Here is a 25,441-nt window from a genome sequence, read left to right on the forward strand (position 1 = left end):
ATTTATTCTCTCTGAGCCTGAGTTTCGTCATCTGTGAAATGAAGGTACTGGACTAAATTACTAGTTCCCTTGTAGCTCTAAATGTGTGATCATCAATCACACAACTAGTAAGTGTCTGGAGTGATATTCTTATTTAGGTCTCTTCAGCCTCTAGGTCTACACACTTTCCACCATATGCAATGGCACCTCTATTGCCAGCCACTTGGAAAAACCAGGGAAGATGTTATGGAGGAGGTGGAGAGAAGTGAAACTAGCATGAGCAAAGGCCTAGAGATGGAAATGAGGACAATGGGGATGAGAGACCATCAGCTTCATATAAACAGATGGTATATGTAGGAGAACAATGGAACATAACATAGGAAAGGTAGCTTGAGAACTAATGAGGGCATTGAATGCCAGACTAAGAAATTTGAATTTTCTTCAGTAGCCAGTAGAGAGTCATTGGAGGATTTTAAGCAGAGGAGCGACAGGACCAGATGCATTCAACAGGAAAATTGTCAAGGATTGAGTGGAATGGAGATAAGGAATGCCTTTTAGTTACTGTCATGGGTGAGGCAGGTGTTAATCAGGACTTGTACTAGGAGGATAATAATAGGAATAGAGAGGAGGGATAAATGTGAAAGGGGTAGTTGATTCTACAGAGCAAATTAATAAAAACTGTCTTAAAAGCTTTATGTTACTGCAAATAGAAAGCGTCAAACACTGCACTCTTTAAATGCAATAAAGGAGGATCTGGCTTCTGTGGGTCATTAGATTTCTTTATAAAATGTTTTTGCTTTTTCTAAAAGCTTTACATTAGCCCTTTGGTGAGCTGTGATAACACTTTGATGATGAACTTCTGTGAGCGTTGCTTACTCCTGGAAAATTACTTTCCAGCCTTTGTAGTAGTTCTGATTGTTTTGCCGTTTGTCACCTTTTCTCCAAAAAAATCACCTTTCTTGCTGATTGGCTTGTCATTCACTGGTAACAGTTGTAACCAGAGTTGAGGGATAGAGACCCCTGAAAATCAGCAGCAGAACTAGTTTGCCAAGTTTCCATCCTTTCCTGCATCCCTGAAAAATTACTCCTGGACTGCCCTCCTGCTAACGCTACCTGTGCCCAACCCTGTGCCTCTCAGAGGGAGTTAAGAGGAGCCAATTTCCAATCATTTGGACTCTCCTGAGAAAAAGTGATGAGGGACATTTCTTTTGTCTGCTTCCTCTTGATTGTCCTCCCTACTCACCCCAGCAGAAAGAAGTAAGGACCCCCACAGGCTTTGAACCCTTCCTTTGTAATTCAAGTATAATATACCTCATGACTTCCAATTCAGAGTGAAAGAAATTCTCCTACTTCTGCTAACTCCACTTATAAAAACATTTCCACTGACTTTGGCACAAAAATCCCTCTAACTGCTGCTGTTTCCAATTTATACTAGAAAACCACCTGCTTGCGCTCAAGGTGAGTCTCAAGGGTTCTGTTTAAAGAACAATATTTTTGAAATATGAAAAGGTTTCTCCCTTATTAAGTGGAAACTTGCTCAAAGGTATATTGCCTTTATTATATAGCTACTTTAGGTAATTTATTGCATGTCTGCAAAAATATTTATTAAAAGCTAAGCAGCAAATCAAATAAGTATTTCATAGTGCAGAGCGAATCTCTGTGTTTATAGATAGGGTTTGTAGCACAATTAACTTAGTCACAGGCCCTTGCTTTTCTTCTCCCTTCTCTCCTTCCTCCTCCACCAGGGCCCCCACCCCAGCCCCCCATCATGCGGGCAAAGCCAGGAGAGACTCAGCTGTCTCCAGAGAAAAGGTTTCTGTACTTGTATTTCTCCTAAGATTGAAAAACAGGTATAAAGATAGAGTGGGTTAAAATTCTCTTCCTGGTGAATATGTATTTATCCTGGTAGTTTGTAATTGTTCCAACAGGCAACTTTTTTCTTCCTGGTGAATAATTTCAAAGTTTCTATATTGTATTGAATTGAAATCACCCATCGAACTTCTAGGCAATAATAGGAATCCACAGCGGGAACCCCAGGCCTTGTAGAGCTGCTAAGCCCTGATTTTTGGTCATGCACATTTTCGCTCTTTTTTTTTTCAAGCAGCCCCCACCCCTGAAGCTGTGGGAATCCAGGCTATATCTTTTCTAGGGGAAATAGGTTGGAATCAGTTAAAATCCTGCTTCAGATGCAGTCTGACTGAGCCTGCTGATTGATTCTAAATACCTTCTACCTCCCAACCAGAATGTCCATCCGCCCCATGGTGTTCCTCTTCCTCATGGATGCTCTCAGTATGCTCTAGTCTAGGCGGTTCGCCTAGAGGGGTGGGTGGTGACTATACAGGAAATCCCTGGCAAAGATTGCCAGAACATGGAAGAAGAGCAAAACAAGGGCCATTTCTGAAATTTCTCCTATGTGCCACAATGTAAATTCATGTCTGTGAATATGTCCACATACCTTCCACCCTAATCCATTACTTCTCAGGCTTAACCCTCAAACTTAAATGAAGTAGTATGTAAAGCACCATGCTAGTCTTGAAGCACTATGTGTGTCAACTAAATTATTATTAGGCAAGTATGAACCAACCTTGAGATAAGATTTTTGAAAAATTAGCAGTTCACAGTAATGAGAGGCAGTTTCTCAGTCATTGCTAATCTCAACCAATGGCAGCATATACAATATATAAGACATGGGAGGCCGTGTTAGGACAAAATTCACAGTCACAATTTTCCCTGAAACTATTTGTTTTGATCTTCTACCACTTAGAGCCCCAGCTTCCCCCAAGTTATTCTGGGAATTAGGCCAGGTCCTTCCTCACCTACACCCAGCCTCACAAGACTCCAATTCTGCCCCACCCCTTTCCCCCCTGCCTCTCTTGGCCAAGGTATGAACAAACCATTCCTCATTGAATCCTTTCATTGGAACTCATTCCGATGAATCTCTGTTTAGTGGATCCTCATTAAACTGTTTTATGTGTCACACAGGCGCGCACACACACACACACACACACACACACACGCACGCACGCACAAACACACATTCTACCTGCAACCTACCTGCCATTATCTGAGTTCTAATAGATAAACCATCACCCACCCTTCTCACAAGTTAATCTAATGCCCTTCTTTACTCTAAGCAATTTTTCCCATGTTACTCAAAAATTCTCATTTATTCCTGGATATAAAGAATTCTTTATCAGGACATTAGTTCCAGGAAATTATGACTGTGTATGTTGGAGAAGTGGATGTCCTACAAGGAACTAGGCAAGGCAACAGTGACATCTGCCAACTTTGCATTTCTTTTGGCCTTTGAAGAACAACGTAAGGAATTGCTGACATTAATATCTTATTTTTTCAAGAAGTCCTCCAGTTGACCAGTCTTCTGATCTATGTAATGGGTGTACCCTTATGTGATGAGAAGAGCCTAGATGTGTATACTGAACCTGGAGGCACTAGGTCATCACAAATAAGTTCCCGACTGATCTTCTCTATTCTAGAACCCTCAAGAAACTTTTGGGGTATTATTGTATGATTTCGAACCTACAAGATATGCCCCTAGTTACCTTTCTGGTAGTAGGGAAGTATTTTAGCGTAGTAGAGATCCCTTTCATATCAGACCACTGAAAACCATGCTATCTTATTGGAAAACAATTCTGTATTGTTTCTTTTATATTCTCCCTTGTATGCACTTCCTGTCCAGTGACAGAGTTGTGGGGCGTGAGGTCAGCACCAAGAGAGGAAGCCCTGTTTCTGTGCATAAAAGATGTTCATACCTTCCTCAAAGATATGTAGCTATTCCCTTCCCTCTTCAACACTGCAGTTGTACTACCTTCTCTGTTGGGCTAACATCAGGGATCTTTTTTTTCTTAGTCTGTGGCTCTGCCAAATTCAATTTTCAAGTGGCTCAGTTCTCTAGAGGCTATTCGGTGGGAAAAGGTTACCCGGATTTCTGCCCATTTCCCTGCTCACTGCCACCTCTACCAAAGGGTGAACAGGTTGGGGAATAAAAAGTAGACTCCAGTTAGAAGTTCAATGGAGAAATGTTTTCTGGATTGCCCATGGATGTCAGCTATCCATACTATCTTTGAACCCAGGGAGTAGATGCATAAAATTTGGCTTTACTCTAGGCTGAATTGAGTTAATGTACACGATTTTTCATAAAAGCATACCAGGTATTAACCTGTTCTATCATAGAACAGAGCAATCAATAAATCTATATGTATTCACTAAACGCTTATCTTGTACGTTGGTGTCAGGAGAACCTGGCTTGTGTTCATGACTTTGCCTCTGCCTTTGGCCTTGGGTAAATCATTTTTCTCTAAATCTTCTTTTTTCTAGTATATAAAATGGTGATAGAAATGATGAACATTTCAGTCTTCTTTCCTATCTTCCAGGAATGTGTCATAATTTTATTTTATGTGGTCTTATTCTTAGTAATTTGTGTTACTCTCTTATTCATTATTTCTCTAGTAGAGAAGAGAGGTTCCTACATGAGATTCTGCTCCTGTTCCCATTTCCCACCAGCTACATAGCTTTTGGACTTCTTTGCAGCCCCCTTTCTCCCATCATGCCTTCCCCTGCCACCTTTTTAGCTCCCTTTTCTGTGGTCTTCCCCCATTAGATTGTAAGCTCCTTGAAGGCAAGGATTGTCCTTGTTTTTATTTGTATTTGCATCTCCAGCACTTAGCACAGAGTTGAACCTGGAGGCACTCAATAAGTGTTTCTTGACTAAGTTCCTAAGCCCAAATGGAGCAGAGCCATAACTAGGAATTCTCGTACTCAAAGTCCGTCCAGTTGAATCAGAAGTGGCAGAGGAAATAGGGAACCTCACAGAGAATTTGTGAAGGCTTCAGGACTTCACTGTCACTGTTGCACGCTAACTTCACCATTGAGCCTGGGTCCCTTGGTCAAGGTGTGGCACAGGGCTTGTGGCAGTATACCATGGCCCCAGTATAGCATTTTCCCAATCATGGGAAAAGGGTACCCTGTCCTCTAGAGAATTTAGTCCATGACATAGGCTACAACATCAACCTGCTCAAGAAGAAACAGGAAAGAGAAATGACAGTAGGGTAAGTCAAGCCCTTGGAGAAGAGTGATCCCTGTATGGCAGTGCCGTAAGGTATGGTTCAGTCAGAGAAACAATGGACACATCTACCTGGCTGAGTGGGCCTGAGGTATGAACTAGGAGCTAGTGGACTAAAGAACTGCAGTGGGGGAGGGGCAAGGCAAGGGGTTCGACTGTGTTGTGTATGCCAACACCATAGGGTAAACTCCTTGTCACCTTGCCCCAGTTAGGGCACTGAAGTAGAACATTTCAAGGACTGGAGCAGGTTGATTTGTAATGTGAGGACTGCCTTATTAGATGATTAGCTTCTCAATGGTTAAAACAAGCTACCACCAACCAACTCCCTGTTCTTCCAGGTCAAATTCTTCTGAGTTATAAATATGTATAGTTATACGCATGTGTAGTCTTTAAGTTGTAGTATCTTCTCAGATATATAGTAAGCCCAAGTAGAGAGTTAGTGTTGTGTTTGTCCTTCATTCTTGAAGAGGACCATGACATCAGGGAGATGGTGACATGACTTGCAGTTGACTTTGATTTGAGTGAGGGAGGGCTGTGCAAGGTCATCAGCCTCACTTTCTCCTCCAGAGCCATTGGGGTCCAGTGGCCCGATATTCACCAGGATGACTGGAGATGGCCCAGGATGTATTGGGAGACCCTGGCGCTTTCAGGCTAAGGTATTTTCAGGTTCTCACTTTGAGTGAGGTAACACCCATTCAGTGAATAAGCCTCTTAAAGAAGTGAGTCAAGGGATGGCCCCTTAAAAAAAATCAAATGGAGGGGAAGACCCTCAGGGTTCCTGGCCAAAAGATTTAATGTAAACTCATGGAGGGCTAAAATAGGTAGCTAGGATGTCTAATGAAAGAGAAAGCTGTTAAGAATGACCCTAAATTGACCTTAGCTCAATTAGTCAGACAGTCAACAAGCAATTATTAAGTGCATACTATATCTATATAGTCACCACTGTTTGTCTTTCGTGTATATAGCTTATTTGTACATATGTTTGCTTTTTGTCTCCCTTCTTAAGAGTATGAGCTCCTTGAGGGCAGGGACTCTCTTTTACCTCTCTTTGTATCCCCATTGCTTAGCACAGTGCCTGGAACATAGTAGGTGCTTAATAAATGCTTATTGACTGACTGCTAAGAACTGTACTCAGGCCTGGCTCTTGCTTTGTAGTGACCATATGTTAGCCTAGTTGGTTCAGGGAGAGTCCATTATAAAAACCTTCATAGGGATATCTGCAGAAACATCAGGCTAAGTCCCTGTTCTCTTCCTCACAGAGACTCTTTTCATTTTTCCTCCTGTTCTCAAAGCCTCTTTTCCTTCCCATCAATTTGGTGAAAATGGAACCACATAAATCTATTCTTATCCTCAAAAGGTAGGGGGCAGAGGAGTTTGAGAGTCTTCTCCCAGGCATAGCCATTGTCCACTTAAAGAAAGCAACAAGTCCCAGAGACAGAGAGTGGATCTGTGGAGCTTTCTTAATGTCCACTTGCCAAGGGATGAAGAACACCTCGATTGTATGTACCTGAGAAACAAGGAGATTTCATTATCTTCCCTCTGACAGTGTCTGAAATAGAGGTTTTTTAGAAAGGTGGGAAAATAAGAACCTGTGCAATATTTCTTGCTTTCTTCTTCCATGTAGGGTAAAATATGTTTTAAAAAGCAATTAAATACAGCTTTGTGTAGTTTGGCTCACCCCGCAAAAAACTGGTCTTTGCAGAAGGGGGTCTAATTGTCATCCAGACTTACTAAAACCCATGAGTATAGTACTTCCCTTTTCTGGCCTTTCATTTTATCCTCTGTGCACTGTGGGGGCAGAAGGGTTTGAGCTCCTTCCTAGGTCCCTCAGGTTCCTTCTAGCTCTGACTGTCCATGGTTCTGTGACTTTTTTTGATCTCTATGCTTAGGCACCTGACCTTAACATCCCCTTCCTCGCCCTACCCTCCAACCCCATTTAAAAGAGGGAGGGCATCTCCGGCTATGTGTTAGAAATATAACCTAGAAATATAACCTTTATTAATCCACCAAGATGTAGTTCCTGTCTGCCAGGGATAAGCACACTGTGTACCTGTGTTTCTGCATTTATAATTTGAAAAGTAAATTTGTCAAAAGTGTTGTGGGCTGCAGTGAATCTGGCCAGAGTGGAGGAGCTACCAAAATGGGATTGCTGAAGAAGTCCCCCTGACTTCTTCAGGAGAGTGACTCTGGGAGCCACAATAATATATGCTGGCTACCACCTTTTTTGTCTCATAGATGTGTCTCTGATCATTGGATGAGAAATCTTAAGGAAAGACTGTAGAAACTGGTTTCTGCATAGGCGAGAAGATGATTAGGGGTTATCAGCAGGTGAAATCTATGGGACATGGTTTGAAGCCTCCTTAAAAGTTGCTTCTACCTCACGTTGATTTTTATGCCAGCAGAACCTTCTTTGGACACAGACCATGGCTTCATGTCCCTCTGCCATGGCTGAATCCAGGAGACTCACCGGTGACTTGGGGTGAAAGAAAAAGGATACTCTGTTAGTGGTGGCAGTTTCTTTCACACAGACACAGAGACACTCCTCCCTCCCCAACCCCTCACTATTGGAAAAGAGATTTAAATTAAAATTAGAACCTGCAGTTAAATTTTCAGTAAATTCAAGCATTTTAAGTACAGATTGAACTCTCAGCATGAATCGCACCACCAAGTAGTTTTAGCTTCTGCTTTAAGGGAATATGAAATTGTCAACATAGTCAATAAAATGAATACAGCGTGAGGGTGCAATTTGTAGGTGAAGATGGAGTCTTTCATTTGCTTAATATACCTGTAAACTGACTTTTAATGAAAATTACTTTAAAAATACAGTGAAAAATGAGAAAGAAACTATGGGCCAGTGTACCAGTTATCTCTTGCAAAGTGATTGTACCTCAAAGAAAAGCCTGGCTCTTTCTTCCTCCTTTTTTTGTGAGGAAAAGAAAACCAAATTCATCCCAAAGCTCCATTGTGAGGAGCTCCCTTCTCAGCCTGGTTTCACCTTCTTAATAATTATCACTCATTAATATGCACTTATGTTAATCACGACACTAGTCATATTTCATGTCCTTTAAGAAGTCAGTCTTGATTAAGGAATTAAGTTGTCTCCTCTTCCCAGGGATGCCTCAGAATCCAGTCGTATCTTGACTGGCCATAATGCCTCTGAATCACCACGTTCTTGTTTAACTGGATTTTTCTAGTCAAATGAGAGCTAACCAGGAAGTTGTTTTTAAACAACAACAAAGCTAACATTAATATAGTACTCATCCTCACCCCTGTTGTGTAGGTATTATTATCCTCCCAATTTTATAGGCAAGGAAACTGAATCTGACTTGCCCAAGCAAGGACACAGAGTTCATTAGTATCTGATTTTGAATTAAAGCTCAGATCCACTGCTCTGTCTACTACAACATTAAGACAGGATGCGTTGAAATCATCTGGGACCATTTTCTTGCCTTAACTCCCAGAGTACAGGGAACCCTTCTCTGGTTTTTGAGGATCACAAAGGGCCTTAAAATACCTGTTCATATGCAGTGTGTGTTGGGTTCTAATATGGAGGGGCTCAATAGGATGGAGTTCGAATTCTTGTTTGTTTGCGTTTTTAAACAAAGGTTCCCTGTCTGCTTGGTTGCCTCTTTTTAAAAATGAAGAACAGTGGGAATTGTAGTTCACTTTGGGTTCTAGCTACTTGAGTCCTAGAATTTAGTAAACCTTTGTTAAGCAGAATTCCAGAATCACTTAGCTACGGTTTTGCTGTATATAAAGAACACAGGATTTCTTCTCTTTCTCCATCTGGGAAATGCTCCCTCACCACCACCCTCATGGACCTTGGTGACAAAATTGACTTGTGGAGCCTTCCTTAAGAAAGGGTCAGACCACTTTGGCTGTGTTGGTTTTTTTTTTTTTCGTTTTCCTTGTCTGAGTATTCAGCACTTGTATTACTGCTGGGGACTGAGAGAAAGGGGGAGGACGGACTGTTGCTGCTTCATGGCTGGAAGATCTGCTGCTGTTTTAGCCTCGAATATGTAATCAGCTCTGGGAGGGGAGGGAGGAGGCCAGATTTCCCTGTTTCTCTCTGTCACCACTGTGGAAAGACTTTCTCTTTCCTGTGACTTCTGTTTTCTTCAGCCACCATAGATGGCTACCTAAATCTTTTGTTGCCACTCTCCAGCCATGAAATATTTTACTCACAGACACCTAATTATCAAGCTGGGGTTTATAAAGCAAGTCTGAAAGCCATTTGAATATAGTATAACCATTCCTGCATAATAACTATGTAATATATAATCATAATAATTATACATAATTTGTGTTTACAGTGCCTGAAAGATTAAACTCCTCCGTACAGACATTTTCTAAAAACAGACCTAGGATTTGCCGATTACTGTGATTATTTAGCATGTACATCGCGTTTTCTATTTTGAAAACTGCTGCAGTCACTTATATTAGTCATGCCTTATAAGTACTCTGGGCTGGGGGAGGGAGGCTGCAGCCTTTCAGGAAGATGAGACGCGGAGACTTCAACGCTCTATGCTCATGGCCAAACCAAGCTGAGAGTTGCTAGCCCTCTGGTTTTCCCCACTGAACTAGCTTGCCAATTATCAAGCAAATGCTAGACAGTAAGTAGCAGGGAGGGCTTTGGAGAGCTCTCCTGGATGCTAGACCTCCCTTGATTCCTTGTGCTTATATGTCCTATCCCAAGTAGTCCAGACCCATCCCCCTCAGACCAGGCAAATGACTATAAAGGAATCAGGACTCTGTTATTCCCTTCTGCAGCTCTAGAGACCAGCCCTAGGTTCTTGGTTTCTTCCAGAAGAGCCATGGTGTTTTTGACCTGCAGTGTTCTACAAGAGATTCAGGAATAGAAAGAGTTGGGGATCACTCAGTTCAATCAAGTGTCTTTTTGCCCCCCAAAAATGGAGATTCTGCTCTTGCATTGTTGGTCTGCTCCAAGGGGCGCCCCCCCCCCCCCAGCTTCTGTAAAGGGCACAGAATGGCAGTCCACATTGGAGCTTCACCTCAAGTGGTTCTTCAGAGTTATGGTGGAGATGGGAAGCCTTTCCTGATTCCTCCTAACTATGAATACCCTCACCTCCAACTACCTTGTATTTAATTATCTTGTCTTTATTTTGTATTATACATATGTGTATATGTATACATACACGTACATGTATGTATGCATGTATAAAACTTACATATGTATATGTGGTTTCCCCTAATAGAATGGCAGGGCAGTTGGGATTAAGTGACTTGCCCAAGGTCACACAGCTAGTGTCAGGTATCTGAGGCTGAATTTGAACTGAGGTCCTCCTGAATCCAGGGGCCAGGGCTCTACTCACTGTGCCACCTAACTGCCCCCAGAATTTAAGCTCCTTGAGGGCAGGGATTGTTTCACTTTTGTCTCTGTACCTCAATGCCTAGCACAGCCCCTAGCCCATAGGAGCTCCTTGATAATTGCTTGTTTGGTATTTGATTGACCACTTGCCTACTTTGTTATCCTGGGAATTCTTTCCCAAATATGAATTGGACCAGATGGCTGCTTGCAACTCAAAATTTCTGTGATTCTGTGGGATGGAGAGAGAGAGAGAGAGAGAGAGAGAGAGAGAGAGAGAGAGAGAATGTGTGTGTGTGTGTGTAGTCATCTTATCTTTTAACCTAAACTGTGAGCCTCACTGAGAACAGAGAGAACAGTGCCTTAATTTTCTTTGGCATCTTCCTCAGCACCTAGTCCAGGGTTAGGCACAAAATAGGCGCTTAGTGCTCTTGCATGGAAATCCTTTCCAGGCACCTACAGTCAAACTCGTTCTGTTTGTTCTTTTCTAGAGGGGGAATAAAAAGCCTTGACCTAAGCCCAGCCTATGGGAGAGTGTCTTGTTTTTCCCCTAATGCCCTTCTCAGCATCTTATTGGAAAGGAAGGACAGAATCGTGACTTCAAAGCACTAAAAGTAAAATATGCTTCCCACCACTTATCAGAGAGGGGATGCAGAATGAGGTATAAACTCTCAGGCAGGGTCACTGTGTTGATTTGCTTTGCTTAACTATACTTCATAAAAGGGCAAAGTTCATTGGTGGAAGAGTCATTGAGAAGTAATAGCAGTGTTAAAAAATCAATAAAATGTATTTTTTAAAGCAACAGCAAGGATGTTCATTACCAGTTCAATAAATTCTTCCAGAAAATCATGATTAAGCTCTATGTTTGCTTGTACTTTAAAAAGATAGAGATAGGAAGGACAGAGGGCCTAGAGGATCTTTCTAACCTGTCACCTGCCTTCTAAAGAAAGAACCTCCCCTTCTCTGTCTTTCTCTCCCCCTTCTTCCTTCCTTCCTTCCTTCCTTCCTTCTCTCTCTGTCTCTCTCTCTCTCTCTGTCTCTCTCTCTCTCTCTCCCTCCCCCCCCCCCCCACCTCTTCTCTCTCTTTTTTCTTCCTGCCATGAACCACCTCCTTTATAGATCGGGACAGGCTTATTCTTCTTATTCACATGGTCCTAGACCCTATACCCAGAAGGGAGCTGCCACTGGTCTCAGGCAGAGAAGAGAGTGTGAAAGGTGCCAGAGAAATGCAAAGCCTTCTCAATGTGCTCCTCATTCTCAAGAAAAGCCCTGGTGGCCCCTCCCTTTGTTCGGTAGCAGGGCCTGCTGTTAACAGGTCTGACAGAAGTGAATCACGGTGTTATTTGGAGCAGCAATAAACTGTTTGTTACTGCTTGTTGTTTTATTGTTAAGTAATTTCTCAGATGCCCTTTGAAAGATGTACATTCCCATCTCTGGCCTGGTATAACCAGAGGACAAAATCATGATACTTGTAAACTTTAATAGGTGTGACAATCACTCTGTTAGTAAAAAATACATTTTAAATATTAAAACAATAAGTTTTCTAAATTTTTTTTAGTATTTAAAGAGAATTGGTTGCCAAAGACTATATTTCCCAATGAAGAAAGAGATCCCCTCTGGGCCTGGCTCTGAAAGCCCCTAATCCGCCATTAATTAGATTTTATGGGCATCTGCCTGTAAAGCTCCTACAACGGCTTTGATGGTGCAGGTTTGGGAAGATAGAAATAGATGATCCAAGGACTTCTGAGGCGAAACAGCTCCTCCAGCAGGAAGCTGCTGCAGGGGCTGGCAGCATCTCCGGAGGGAAGGAGTGGATGCTCCAGCCTCTTTCCAGAAAATACAAGCAGGGATGGTTTCGAACAACTCTTGCTCCTTTGTATTGCCAAAGGCACCAGGAGTGTCTGGGGGCTTTTACAAATCTGATATTAAGGGCATCAGGAGTGAGAGGGAGCTCTGGGTTATGGCAACATTTCCTGGCAAATTTTCCTACTAAGACGTTGTATGATCTGGTTCAGGCTCTTTTGTGTGTGTGGCTGGGTGACTGGGTGGGTGGGTAGGATTTCAGGCCCATGGGGCCAGAGCTAGAGAGCAGTAGTCATGTAGACCATCAGAGCTACTTCCCATGCTGGGCAGGGCAAGACTTTGTCATGGCTACTTTCAGTGTTGATTGGCTTTGTGTGATTAAAGACTAACAATCTTTTTTTCTTCCCTAATGCAGCCTGTTCGAACACTACTGCTATTCCCGTGGCGGGATGCGCCATAGCTCCTACACATGCATCTGTGGCAGGTAAGAATAAAGTCCAGCCCTCGAAAAATAGTTTCCCTTGCCTTGTCCATGGGTCATGCTTTTAGTTGGTATGACCGGGATCTGGCCTTGAGGAAAGTCACTGTTCACAGGGAGCAAAGAGGGTTTGAGACATTGTTAACTCTGTGTCCCCCCCACCCAGAGTCCAGCTGTCTGCACTACAAATCCTGCTGCCCCTGAGCCCTTATATGATTGGGTCTGTATGTACCAGTGGGTTTGGTTTTAGTGTTTGGAGAGGAAGAAAACTGTTGACATCTGTCCTGGCTGTTAGGGTAGAGCTTGTCTACCAGATGTTGCACTGATTAATAATCCATATGTTTATGGACATTCTCAAAACTGCACCAACCTTATTTGCCCAGTGCCACCACAGGCAGACGGGGGCAGCATTGGGAATCAGTAGTATTAGGGCATAGCCTCTTCAGTCTCCAGAGCAGAATTCAATTTAATTCAACAAATGTTTACTAAATACTTACTACATCCAACACCTTCAGCTGGGTGCTGGGAATCCAGATGAAAAATGACTGGCATTGAAGGAGCTTATGGTCTAATGTGATAAAAATGCCATTATATATAGACAAATATAATACAGAGTAGAATGTGAAATGAAGTAGTCTAGGAAAATTTAAGAATCGAGAGCTTTTAGCTAAGGGCATCAGGAAAGTCTTTGTGGAGGAAGAGGCACCTGGACCTTTCAGCAAGAGAAGTGCTCCAATTGTGGCTGGCACAGCAGCCATCCTTCTGTTTCTGCCATGCTCCCTCCCTGGTTAGTTCTGCTAATAAGTGTCACCACTAGTTAATTCTGGTCTGTGGCAGTTAGTGCTGTGGGGAGGGGAGCTGTCACGGAAATAGGTTCTGCTCTGGGATCTTGGGATAGCCAAGGATGGGGTTGGGACCTGGCCAGGAACGGGAAGAGAAGCAGCATCTCTCCTAGTATGCTGGGCTGGGCAGCTGCTGATTAGCCATGGAATGGTGGCCAGAAAGAATGGTAGTGAAAAATGACACTGGAGAGAGATGAAGAAAGATACAGAGCCGTGCCCATTCTGTTTGTATGTATCATTTCAGGGCTCCACAGAAAAACCCAAGGCAGAGGCCATTGCCCGGAAAAGCATGAAATCTCCCCCCACCTCCAATAATTAACATTTAGTCTTGTTTATAGGTATACATTCAGTTCAGACTATCCACTGACCAAAGCGAGCTGGACAGTGGAAAGAGGAAGAAGGAAGGGAGGTTGTGTAGTCTGTGCCCTACTTAGAGAGCATGCCCATGATTCTTCCTTTAGGCCTAATTCCTCTCCTCCTCCTTCTGCCAGTTGGGGGGAGAAATGCCATTCCTCCCCCCACTCCTCAAGCTGTCCCTGCCCTATGCTACAGGATGGAACCAAGACCTTTGGAGGAAAGATGCCCACCCATTTGTGGCTGAGAAAAAGAGGCACAGTCAGCCCACACAGATATTCATGGAGCCAGAACCTCTGCTCTTCTATACCTAGCATCTGCTTTGGAAAGATCTGTCTTATGTGATCCCTGGCCACAGCTTGAGGCTACATAGTGGCACGCATATGTGTATGTGTGTACGTTGGGTCTTCTTCTGAGATCATCCCTCAATTTATTCTGTCTAGGTTGCATTTGTACATCCTTGTATATATGTTTTCTCCTCCATTAGACTGTGAATTTCCTGAGAGGAGTGACTGTTTTTTGCCTTTCTTTGTATCCCCAGCACTTAGAGCCTGACACATAGTAGGTGCTTAATAAATGCTTGACTGACACATGCACAGTACAGATGCGATAATGAACCACATACATGCTCAGGCATATATGTGGCCACAAACACATTCCACCACACATAATATATATGCGGCATACTATTCACATATGCATATACGTTTTCTCAGTCATGCATGAACACTCAGCCATAGTCACATATACATGTACGTATGTGGAAATACAATCATGCCTGTAAATACCATGCACACACTCAGTTGTACACATGGAAATACACATGCACCTCTTTTCTGAACAGAAATCAAGAGCGTTTGTACAAGCTGCTCATTACTGACGCCCATTCTGTAACAGCATGATTTGTAAGCAATTACATTTTACAAGCATAAGTTGCTTGTAAAATTATATAATGCATGTCACCTGGATGCTGTTTCCATTATTCAGCAGTGTTGCTTGGGCACCATGGCACTAGTGTAACAGAGGCTCCAAAAAAATCCTAATGCGTGTTTTATATAATTTTCTGTCTCATTTTAAAAAAACAGCTTAAAGGGAAGAAGATAAGCTGAAAAACGTCTTCAGACCCCCAGAGCCTCCAGAGGCCATAACGACTCCCCCACTCCCCAGTCCCTACACACAAGACTTCCCTCCCTTCTCCACCCCATCACCCAGAGCCCTGCCCACAACCTCTGGAATACAGAGTACCACATAGGACCGGCCTTGGCGAGTATAGCGACCTCTTGAGTTTTCATTAGGGGAATCACCACCAGAATGAACTCATAATTATTCTAGGACTAATTATCTGAGTGGGTTTTCCAGTCTTTTGTGTTTCATTCTGTTCCCTGCTTTTTGACCTTTTCCTGTATGTTAGCCCCTCATTAGAGGAGGCACAGGGGCAGATTGAGGGAATGAGACTAAAAGTCAATTTTAGTCCTTATTAACAAGGCAGGTTTGATTACAGTGAGGTTTAGGATTATCTATAGATTTTAATTAGGCCTTATTCTCTCCTTTCAAACCCTCATTACCAGAAAATGAAGGGCTGGCGCCTCTCTAAGGCAGAACAATGCCTTGTTCTCTTAGTCTTCATACCTGAGCAGCCAAAGCTATGGGTTTCCCTTGGCCCCAGAGGGAAGCTCCTGTCTGAGCAGCGTCCAGACCAGCTGGCCAGAGAAAGCAGGTTTCATCTCAGATAGACTGGCATCTGAAGGGTTGGGTGGGCAGATGCCAGTCATTAATTCCATATGCATGACCAGAACAGAGAGAGCTCTGACAGAACAAATGGGCATTGAAGTGGGAGGGACAGCAAGATGCTCTCCAGTGAAACCTGAGGCTCTCCCTATCCTTTACCTTGATGTTTCATAGACCTAGGGAATAACAATAGGGAAGACAGAAAGACATGTGGAGACCAAAAATAGGTCACTGAGTAGGTCGAAGTGTTTCAGAAGTGAAGATCAAGGCCCCTAACTCCCGAGGAGATTTTTTTTTTCCTGGTGCGGCTCCCCTGCTCCCCGCTTGCCTTGCTGTTGAGAATAAATGTTTCCATATGTCAGAAGATGGATATTTTTACTTCCCTTATAAGCCTTTTTTCATGCAACCCTTCTTATCCCCTCCTTCACTAGGAAACAACAGCCTCCCTCCTAGTTCTCTCCTCTCTCCACCCCGCCCCTCAACAAATCATACCTGTCAGGTATGATGCTGGGTACTGAGACTGATGCCTGAGGTTATCCGTAGAGCCTTCTCATGGGGTGATTGTGCATGTCTGCATCAGGAAACCTCATTCATAACCATGCTGGAGGGGAAGACAGAAGCTACTTACGTTTCCTTGTTGCTCCAAAAGAGGCACCAAATGTGTCAAGTCTACTGTACATGCTGGCTCCCCTGCCTACTTTTGCCCAGTCTTTGGAAGAAGAAAATCAGTCATTTCAGTTTGAAAAATTAAGGACTCCAATATGAGATGAAAAGCAGAATTACCCCCATACTTTTCTATTGGGATTTCAGATAGGTAGTAATGGTAATATTTCTCCAGCTTTGGGCATTGGGCCAGGCCTAGGGGATGGGGGTGGGGGTGGGGAATATGGAGAGACAGTTTTTAAAGAAAAGTTGGAATCATTTCATTGAGTAATGAGTAGTGATCACTATGGTGACTTTCTTTTAGTGAAAAGGGAGAAAATGATAGATCCAAACTCTAAAATAGCAAGCTCAAGGGTGTCCTGGGAAAGCCCTAGAGCCTCAAAGTTTAAGATGAAGAAACATCTCCAAAGTGTCTTAAAGAGGAATTGAGGTAATGAATCAATCATCCCATCTCCTGATCACTTGTTATGTGTTCTGTCCAGTGAGGGATAGGAATAGGACAAAAGTGACATAATCTCTGTCCTTATGGAGCTTAGAATATAGCTGAGCAGATAAAACATGCGCACATAAGGAATACTAAGTGACTGTAGTCCCCTGGATTACATCCGGCTGTGCCTCAGCATCCTCTCTCTAGCCGTATCTCACCAGCTAGGTGGATGTTGGCCAGCAGGTGGTGCTAAAGAGACATTGACGATCATCGGAGGCTGATGAAAACAGGTGGGACCCTGGTGGCAGAGAGCAGATCCTGGGGACAGAGCAGGGAGTCACTCCTAGGAGTTGAAGTTGGAGCTGTGGACAGGAAGGGAATGGAGCTGGCAGACTTGAAACGAGTCAACATGGCAGAGGCGGCTAACATGAGGGGGAATTGCAAGCAGAAGCCAAACTGGCTAGAGACCACAAAGGCTAATGGGTAGTATTGTTGTAAGCTACTGCCCAGTGCTTGTTGTTGCTCAGTAGCTCTGTTGAGCTGCCAGAGGTTTACCTAGAAGCATCCCCTTCGTGGCCCTTCTAGGGAACGTGAAGAAAGATCATTTACAAAGGTTCCAGTAAGGCCAAAGGCCTGACAGGGTCATCACAAGCCAGATCCTTAATGATGTTCACTGGCAGCTCAAGAATGTAATTATAGATACATAAAAAAAATGCTAGAATAGGAGTTATACCAGCAAACACATATGAGGGGAAATACCAGGAGACCTGAAGCCATAGTGGCCTCATTGCCGCTAGAACCTTTTATTCTAGACCCTTCCATTCCTCTCCTTCTATTTTTTCATTCTGTGTCTATAGCCAGTATTGCAAGGAGTCTCATCCACCAATGATGGTTGTGCATTGACTGTCTTGCTTAAATACTACAGCTCTATGGGGAGAAACATTGGTATACTATCTGAACACAAGCAGCAGTGACCGTCCCCTTCCTGTGCCCTGTGCTGCAGCCAGCACAAGTGTCCTCTGGCCCAGCCTGGATGTAACTGGTTAGGTCTCTGCTGAGGTGGAAGTCTTCAGTATATGAATAATACATTTGAACATCTCAGTCCTTGGAAATTTTCTACTCTGGTGGATAGAGAGAAAAATCATTATTTCTACTTTTATGATTCCTGAGCCTCCTGAAAGGTGCCATAAATATTACACACAGGTGATTTTTTTTCAACAGACTTAAAAGTTCTCTTTTTTTATTTTTTTTCATAGAGGCATAAATGATTGGGGGGAACTTTCATATGACAGAACAGCCCCTGGGTTCCTTGCTGCAGTAACCAATCCAGCAGCTTCTTACTCTATTTTTTCCTTGAAGAGTCAGAACCAGACAGTCCCTGGGGACTCTTCTTCCTCTCCCTTGGCAGAGTTTTCTCTCACTAAATTCTCAGGAACCAGAATAGAGCCTGATGGTCTCCCCCAGAATACTCTATTCTCTGCCTTGTATCAAGAAATTGCACATCCTTGGGATCATTTGTTTTCCCTGTTGTCAACATAGAGGAGGCCTGGTGGCCAGCCTTATTCCCCTTTTTCCTTGTATAGCATAGTTTAGAAGAAATTCTTGTGCCTTAGTGTTGTCATTTGTAAAATGTTGGATTCCGGCTGTGCATGTCCTGGGAAGAGGCAAATTTCCATTGGAAAGAGCATAAGTTAACACTAATAAAGCATTTCTATAACCCGTTAGAAGCAGGTTTGACCAGTGCCTAGGACACAACTCTTTCTGAGCCTCCTTTTCTGTAAACGATCTGCCTATGGTAGATCTGAGTACATCCTCAGATTTCTAGCCAAGGTGAAATGATCAGGTATGGCCCAGTCAGCAGGGTGATCATTTTTATCTAACGTCCCAACTTAAGAAATTCCTGAGCCTCTTTCTTTGGTACTCCCCTCCCCCACTCCCATTCCTCTGCTTATACAGTATGGTGACAAGCCTTGTTTTGTCCTTTCTTAAGTGGAGAGAATGCTGCCATCTTACACTATGGACATGCTGGAGCCCCAAACGACAAGACGATTCAAGATGGAGACCTGTGGTAAGTATATACAGTGAATGAAGAGCTAGGTACCCTTCTTCTCCACCCTTTGGTGGCCTGTCAAGGTGGGTGCCTAGTTGGAGAGGCTGGCTTTGCGGTGGCCCAAGAGGACAGGAGAACCACATTTGGCATTGCCTTGGCCTCCTTTACTCTGTGGAAAACAGTGCTCTTCTGCTACAGTTAGGCTCATAGATATCTCCTAGGAACCAACTGTTTCTCACAGGTTATTTTCAGTAAAAAATAGGGGACTCCAGAATGCCCCTCTCTTGTCAGAGGCACTGGTAACAAATCTAACATCTACTTTATTACATCATCTCCTAGTAGATGTGACTGTGCTGAGTCCATTCCCAAGACCAAACTAAGGCTCTTCTGCGCCCTCAAGTATGCAACGGGCATAGACATACTCAGAACCAGCATACACACTGAAGAATAAAAGATTTCGGTGCAGGCAGGTTTTTTTTTTGGAGGGACGGGGGCAGGAGGAGACAGATTTGCTGTTCATAGATCCTGCATCCAGTATTATTTCCCATACCCACTGTGTAGTGATAACCAGCTTTAATTCACTAGGTTTCAAGGTTGGAGTCACAAATAGGAGAGACACATGTATGATGGTATGAGCGTCTGAATGGACTTTGCCAGGAGGAAAAACAGCCTGATTATTAGGTGGCCATCATGATGAGCTTGTATTTTTTTGATTCTCCCAAATCTTCCTCTTCTCCCATCACAAACACAGACTCTTAAACCCTTCCTCTCCCAACCTCAAAGGTTAAAAGAACTAGGATGGTTTGGCCTGAGACAAGTAGGCTAAAATACTCCTAACCAGCCTTTAGCGATATGTAGAGAACAGATGGAAAACAAAAGGAGAGGCTGGAGGAACAAGACAGGTTTGGTTTCCACATAAGGAAGGTCTTTGTGGCTGATAAGTTAAAAGTTAAAAGAATTACTAAGAAATACTATAGAATGCCCTTTTTGGAAGTTTTTAAAGGTAGCACAGACTTGTGCGACTAAGATGGATGAGGGTACCAGCTTGCTAGGTTCCTTTTAGCTCTAAAATCCCATGATCCTAAGGCAGCAGTGGCCTTCTTGGTGTATTCATGTATGATGGAATCCTGGTGTTCCAACCACCCATCTCACTGGAAAAACCCATACTTCAGGACCTTTGCCTAATGGATTTTTGGCATTTGGTGGGTTTTGTTGGGTTTTGTTTTTGTCATTGTTACGGCCTTCATTAGGAATTGTTAGTACAAGATTCAGTAGCTTCTTGAGCCAAAGTGATGAATTCTGCTTATATTTACTCCCTCATTCCTGAGGCTGTTTGTTGCTGATTTTAAATGCTTAATGGATGTGCCAGCAGCCTCTGTGAGTCATTTAATACATAAACTCTCAGGTAAAGAGCAGATGCCTCTCTCCTGGGGCCTGAGCTCCTCAGGTAATTTCCTTGACCTGATGTGTAAAGAACTTCCCCTTTTACAGCTGGAGTTTCTCCGTGTTTGCAGACAGACACTACAGTGGCAGGGACACTATGTCCTTCCCCCTAAATTCTATGATAAGGTTCAAAAACATCTTTAATGTGTTTTCCTCAGATCCCCATTTAATCACTCGATTCTGAGCCCTACTTAAAAGTGGGACATCTACCAGCCAGTAAAAAATTGTGATTACTTTTCAATGACTGTTGAAGAAAACAGAAGGAGGTGGGAAACTTCAGCCTCATGAAGGGAAGCTGCCCCATGATTTGGGGAAGCGGAGCAATCTCTAGAGACTGTCCCTGTGTGATAAGTAATTTATTTTACAATGACACTAGCTGAAAAAGAGAGTCTCTCCAGCTCTTGCCATCTGTGTGCTTGAGAAGCCTTTCTGCTCCATTCTGCTCACCTCCTGCAGATTTTCTGCCTGTCCTCACGCAATTACAACTGCCCATTGAAGTCAGAGCTGCAGGACCCAGTAGGAACAGGAAGGGCTTGTGAAAGATTCAGGTGCTCATCATGGACAAAGGGACTGACCCATCTTGGCCTCCATCTTGGCCAAGCCAGGAGCTGGGGAGAGCACCCCCATTCTTCCTTCACCCCTACCCCCACTCCCAGTTTAAACCCACTTCCGTGCTTATGTAACTTTTGGTCCTATCATGATGATCTTAGAGTCGTATTTTGGCTTTTTGGATCCCTTGGATTCTGTGCTTCATCTGAATGCTCTTCTCTTTCATTCTTATAAGCCTGAGTAAAAGGCAGAATCAGTAGTTGATTCCTCTTCAGTGGAGCCCAGCATCAGGGAGGTGGAAGAAATGGGTATGATTCTGGGGGTTTTAACCCTAAGTTTATTTCTCACTCTTACTGGCCACAGTGTACTGAAAATTGCAGTGTCACTCACATTCTGTCATAGATGAACAGCAGTCCCTCCAAATTTCCTGCAGCGAAATAGAACAATACCTTTTAGCATCATCAGGTCATTGGATCTCTGCCCAAGTCCACCTTTCTTTCCATGCAGAATCACTTCCTTTTTCCAGAAAGGTTTTATTGATATCATTTGTTATTATATCACCTAAATTTCCTTCCTCTCCCCTCCCAGAGAGCCATTGCTTCCAACAAAGAATTTTTTTTAAGAAGGAAAAAATATTCAACAAAACCAAACAATATACTGAAAAAATCTTGCAATGACCCACACCTGTGGCCCTCCACTTCTGCAGCGGAGTCAGGAGAGATATCTTCTCATGTCTTTTCTTCCTCAGGACCAAGCTTGTTCTTTGTAATTTCGCAACATTCATTTTCTGTTGCATTGTGGTGTTTGTTCTTTCCTTTTGCATTGTTGTAGTCATTGTGTATATTTTTTTTCCTGTGGCTCTTCTTACTTCATTTGCATTAGTCTGTGTAAGTCTTCCCATTCTTATCCGTATTCATCACATTCATTGTTTCTTTTAGCACAGTAATATTCCATTACATTCATGTACCACAATTTGTTTAGTCACTTGATGGGAATCGACTTCATTTACAGTTCTTTGCAATTCATTTCCAAAGCATTTACACTTCCATTATCTCACTGAACCTCATAACAGCCCTAAGGAGGGAGGGAGAGGTGAAAATTATTATCTCCACTTAAACACAAGAATAAAGCCCAGAGAAGTGATATGACTGGTTTATGGTATCATCACACATTGGTAACAGAGCCAGGTCTCTTGACTCTGACTCTCATGATCCCAAAACCGTCCTCTTGTCCTTGACTGTCCCCAAAGTGGGGATGAGTGAAAGATTAACCTCAGAGGTTCTCCAGTTCATCTCTCTGGTCCCAGGAAACAGGCTAAAGATGACTAATAATGGCTCAACCAAAATCTCCAAGTAGCATCAACAAGGCCAACACAGCCAAACTGTAACACAACAAAGACATTTGGGCAGCCCCTCAGAACACTGCGTAACTGGATCTGGTCCATGTGGTATTGAAAATGGTTTGTAGCTACTGGCCACCATGGGGTGGGCTTTCAGCCTTTGTTATTGTGTGAGCACATTCCATGTGAGTAGCCTGTGCTTCTGTTTATTGCCATGCAGCAGTGTCATGGAGGGATGAATGATACAGCAGACTTCATGTCTGAACTGCTCAGAGTTAAAGGCTATTAGAATAAAAATGTGCTATCAGCTGGTTGTAGAAGAAGATAACATGCCTCGTGGTGGGAATCTTCAGGGTACATGGGGAAACAGTGTAAAGCGCAAAAGGAAGAGTTTCTTTCTGCAGTTTCTGTTATTTCTGGAATTTACTGATTTATCATCATCCAGTTCCATGTTGTAAGCAAGATATCCTAGGCACAGCCCCCTCCTCATCGGCACGGACCCTCATTAGCAGCTAGGAGACCTTGTCAGCTGTGGTAACCCAGAGGCCTTTGGAAAGGGAATGGAATTTTAGCTTATTTCCTTACGAATCCCCGTTCCCCAAAATACATACATGTACAATGTCACCTTTGGCTCAGAGCCTAAACAACTTCACTCCAAAAGACAGTCAGCTCTTAAGTTCTTGACCATTTGCCCTGGATCCCTCCTATACACAAAATGCCCACTCGTCACACATGGTGGGAAGCCAAGGTGTCTTCTTGTTCTCTACCTCTCAAGTGGACAATTAAGTAGTTTAATGGCTATGCTGGGTATAGAGGAAAGAGGAATCCTAAGCAGCAACAACTCACCCTGAGTGAGGTGAGCTCCAGAAAAAGGAAAAGACCAGATAAGCCTGAACTGGGTCGAGGTCTGGGCGTCCAATTCTACTCCATGTCACTCTGTATATTTGTGCTCTTGTGATGAGAAAACCACCATAATTCATATGACACTCCGTTTGCCACGCTGTTTCCATGTCGATTATTACTGTTATCTCAGTTTTGCCGACGAGGCAGCCAGTCCTCCTGGTCAAACCATATCTGAAGTATTCAGTTCAGGTTCCACATTTAAAGAAAATGTGGCATTGACAAGCTGGAGGGGGGTCCAGAGGAGGGTAGGATGAAGAGTGAGAGGACTGGACTGCAAAGCACCAACTACTTTAAAATGTTATTTTAAAAAATTCTTTGTAGAGAGAACAGAAAACTACCTCCATCCTTGTGCTTGGGGAATTGAACAGGAATGAGGGTGAAAGCTGTGGTTGGGCGGATTGAAAGAGGTACAGAAAAGTCTTTGATGAATAGTTCCTCCTAGCTCTAAATCTATCAATCTGATCTCTGACTAGATGACCTCTGTGGCCCCTTCCAACTTTAATTTTCTGTGATTAAATGTGGACCCAGAATGCCCACTTGGACAAACCCAGTTTTCCTATACAGGATATCGCATTTAAATTTGTATTTTGCACATCGAGTGGCAGGATCAATGTAGCCTACCAGAAACTGCAGCTGTTTCCATAAATCATGTGTTATTAACACTGTCTAGAAGGTCATACAAAGAAACCAACAGGCCCCCATTCGGTATGAATCATGTTGTTATAGAAACCCACATTTGGTATTCTACTTGGCGGTAAAACCCAAACTTCATTCTCTAAATATATTGTCACATCAGTGTGCTGTGGATGCGTCCTCGAGCAATAGGGACATACATCAGCTGCACCACAGCTCTGCCAAGACACTGTCATGGGCCTTTGAGAGGCTTCTGAAAGCAGAACTGAATTCTGGATTCAAACAAAGTCATTTGGCGCCATTACTGCCTCTCTCTGGGCCTGAGAAGTTGAGTATGTGTCCTAAGATCTCCAGAGAGCTCTCGTGAGCAGTAAGGCCCACCTATGCCCAGGCCTTCCTCAGAACTGTTGATCCTTGCCTTTTTTCTTGACTTCAGTTAGATTTTAGAAGTTCTGCAACTTGTGATTTTAGAAGCAAACTCTCTGGTCCCTGGGGTTCTCCCTGATTAGTGATGTTGTTCAGGGTATGAAATACCTAGGAATAAATGATTTTCTATTTAAAAAAAAAATGTTGATTTAGCAATTTGCATAAAGGAACTCATTTATCTCTACAGCTGTCCTGTGAAGTAGGTACTGTATATTTTAGAGACTGAGGTTCAGAGAGGTTTAGTGACTTGCTCATGGTCGCACAGCTAACAAGTATCAGAGGCAGTATTTGAATATTTTGAATATGAGTAGTTTTTCATTACCTTTTCCTTACCTCTCATCTGGAATATTATCATATATCCCCCTCCTTTTCCCTTTTTTCCCTCCAATTAGGCATTTTTTCTTCCTCCTTTGCCATTGGAAAGACCCTTTTGACAAATAATGCATAGACAAAACTATTTCCACATTGGGCACATCCAAAAATGTGTATCTCATTCTGGAACTTGAGTTTGTCATTTCTCTTAAGGAGGTAGGTAGTATGCTTCATATCAGTTCTCTGGAATCATGGTTGGTCATTACACTGATAAGAATTCTTTCAAAATTGTTTGTCTTTGAAATATTTTTGTCTTTCTATAAATTATTCTGATCCTGCTCACTTCACTCTGCATTAGGCCATCTGTGTCTCCTCAGATTTCTCTGAAACCATCACTCTTATCATTTCTTATGGGGCGGTGAGGTGGTGCGGTGTCTAGAACACTGAGCCTGGAGGCAGGAAAACCTGAGTTCAGAGTTGGCCTCGGACACTCACTAGGTATATGACCTTCAGCAAGTCATTTAACTTCTTTTTGCCTCAGGTTCCTGGACTAAATTAGAGATAATAGCAGCACCTTCTTCCCGGGGAGGTTGTGAAGAACAAATGAGATTATGTTTGTGGTTTTTCTGTTTTTGTTTTTGTTTGCATTTTGAAGCTCTTAGTACAGTGCCTGGCACATAGTAGGTGTTATATAAATGCTTGCGATGATGATGATGATGATGATGATGATGACGATGTTGGTATTCTACTCCATTCATATACCATAATTGTTTAACTCTTTCCCAGTTTTAGGGTAATCCTTTAGTTTGTGGTTCTTTGCAATTACACAAAGAGTTGCTATAAATATTTTTGTACATGTAGTTTCTCTTTTTCTTTCTTTTATCTTAAGCTGAGTGCTGGGTCAGAGGGACTTTGTGGGCATATTACTTTCCATAATGACTAGACCGATTTCACACCTCCACCACCAGCGTTTAATGTGCCTGTTTCCCCACAGCCCTTCTAACAAATGTCATTTTCCTGTTTTGTTTTTTCAACTTTGCCAATCTGAAGGGTGTGAGGTAGAACCTCAGAGTTGCTTTAATTTGCATTTCTCTAATTAGTGATTT

At 43.0% G+C, this 25,441-nt stretch overlaps 1 protein-coding gene across 1 annotated transcript in view; it reads left to right on the forward strand.

The window, feature by feature from the left end:
• Positions 1-25,441, forward strand: part of PEPD (peptidase D) — a 251,321-nt gene that overhangs the window by 168,041 nt on the left and 57,839 nt on the right. Inside the window, exons 10-11 of the mRNA XM_036749271.1 lie at positions 12,604-12,672; positions 18,671-18,748. Coding sequence (XP_036605166.1) covers positions 12,604-12,672; positions 18,671-18,748 — 147 coding nt within the window. The remainder of the gene's footprint in view (positions 1-12,603; positions 12,673-18,670; positions 18,749-25,441) is intronic.

This window comes from Trichosurus vulpecula, chromosome 3 (assembly GCF_011100635.1).
Source record: "Trichosurus vulpecula isolate mTriVul1 chromosome 3, mTriVul1.pri, whole genome shotgun sequence".
In the NCBI taxonomy this organism is placed as follows: domain Eukaryota; kingdom Metazoa; phylum Chordata; class Mammalia; order Diprotodontia; family Phalangeridae; genus Trichosurus; species Trichosurus vulpecula.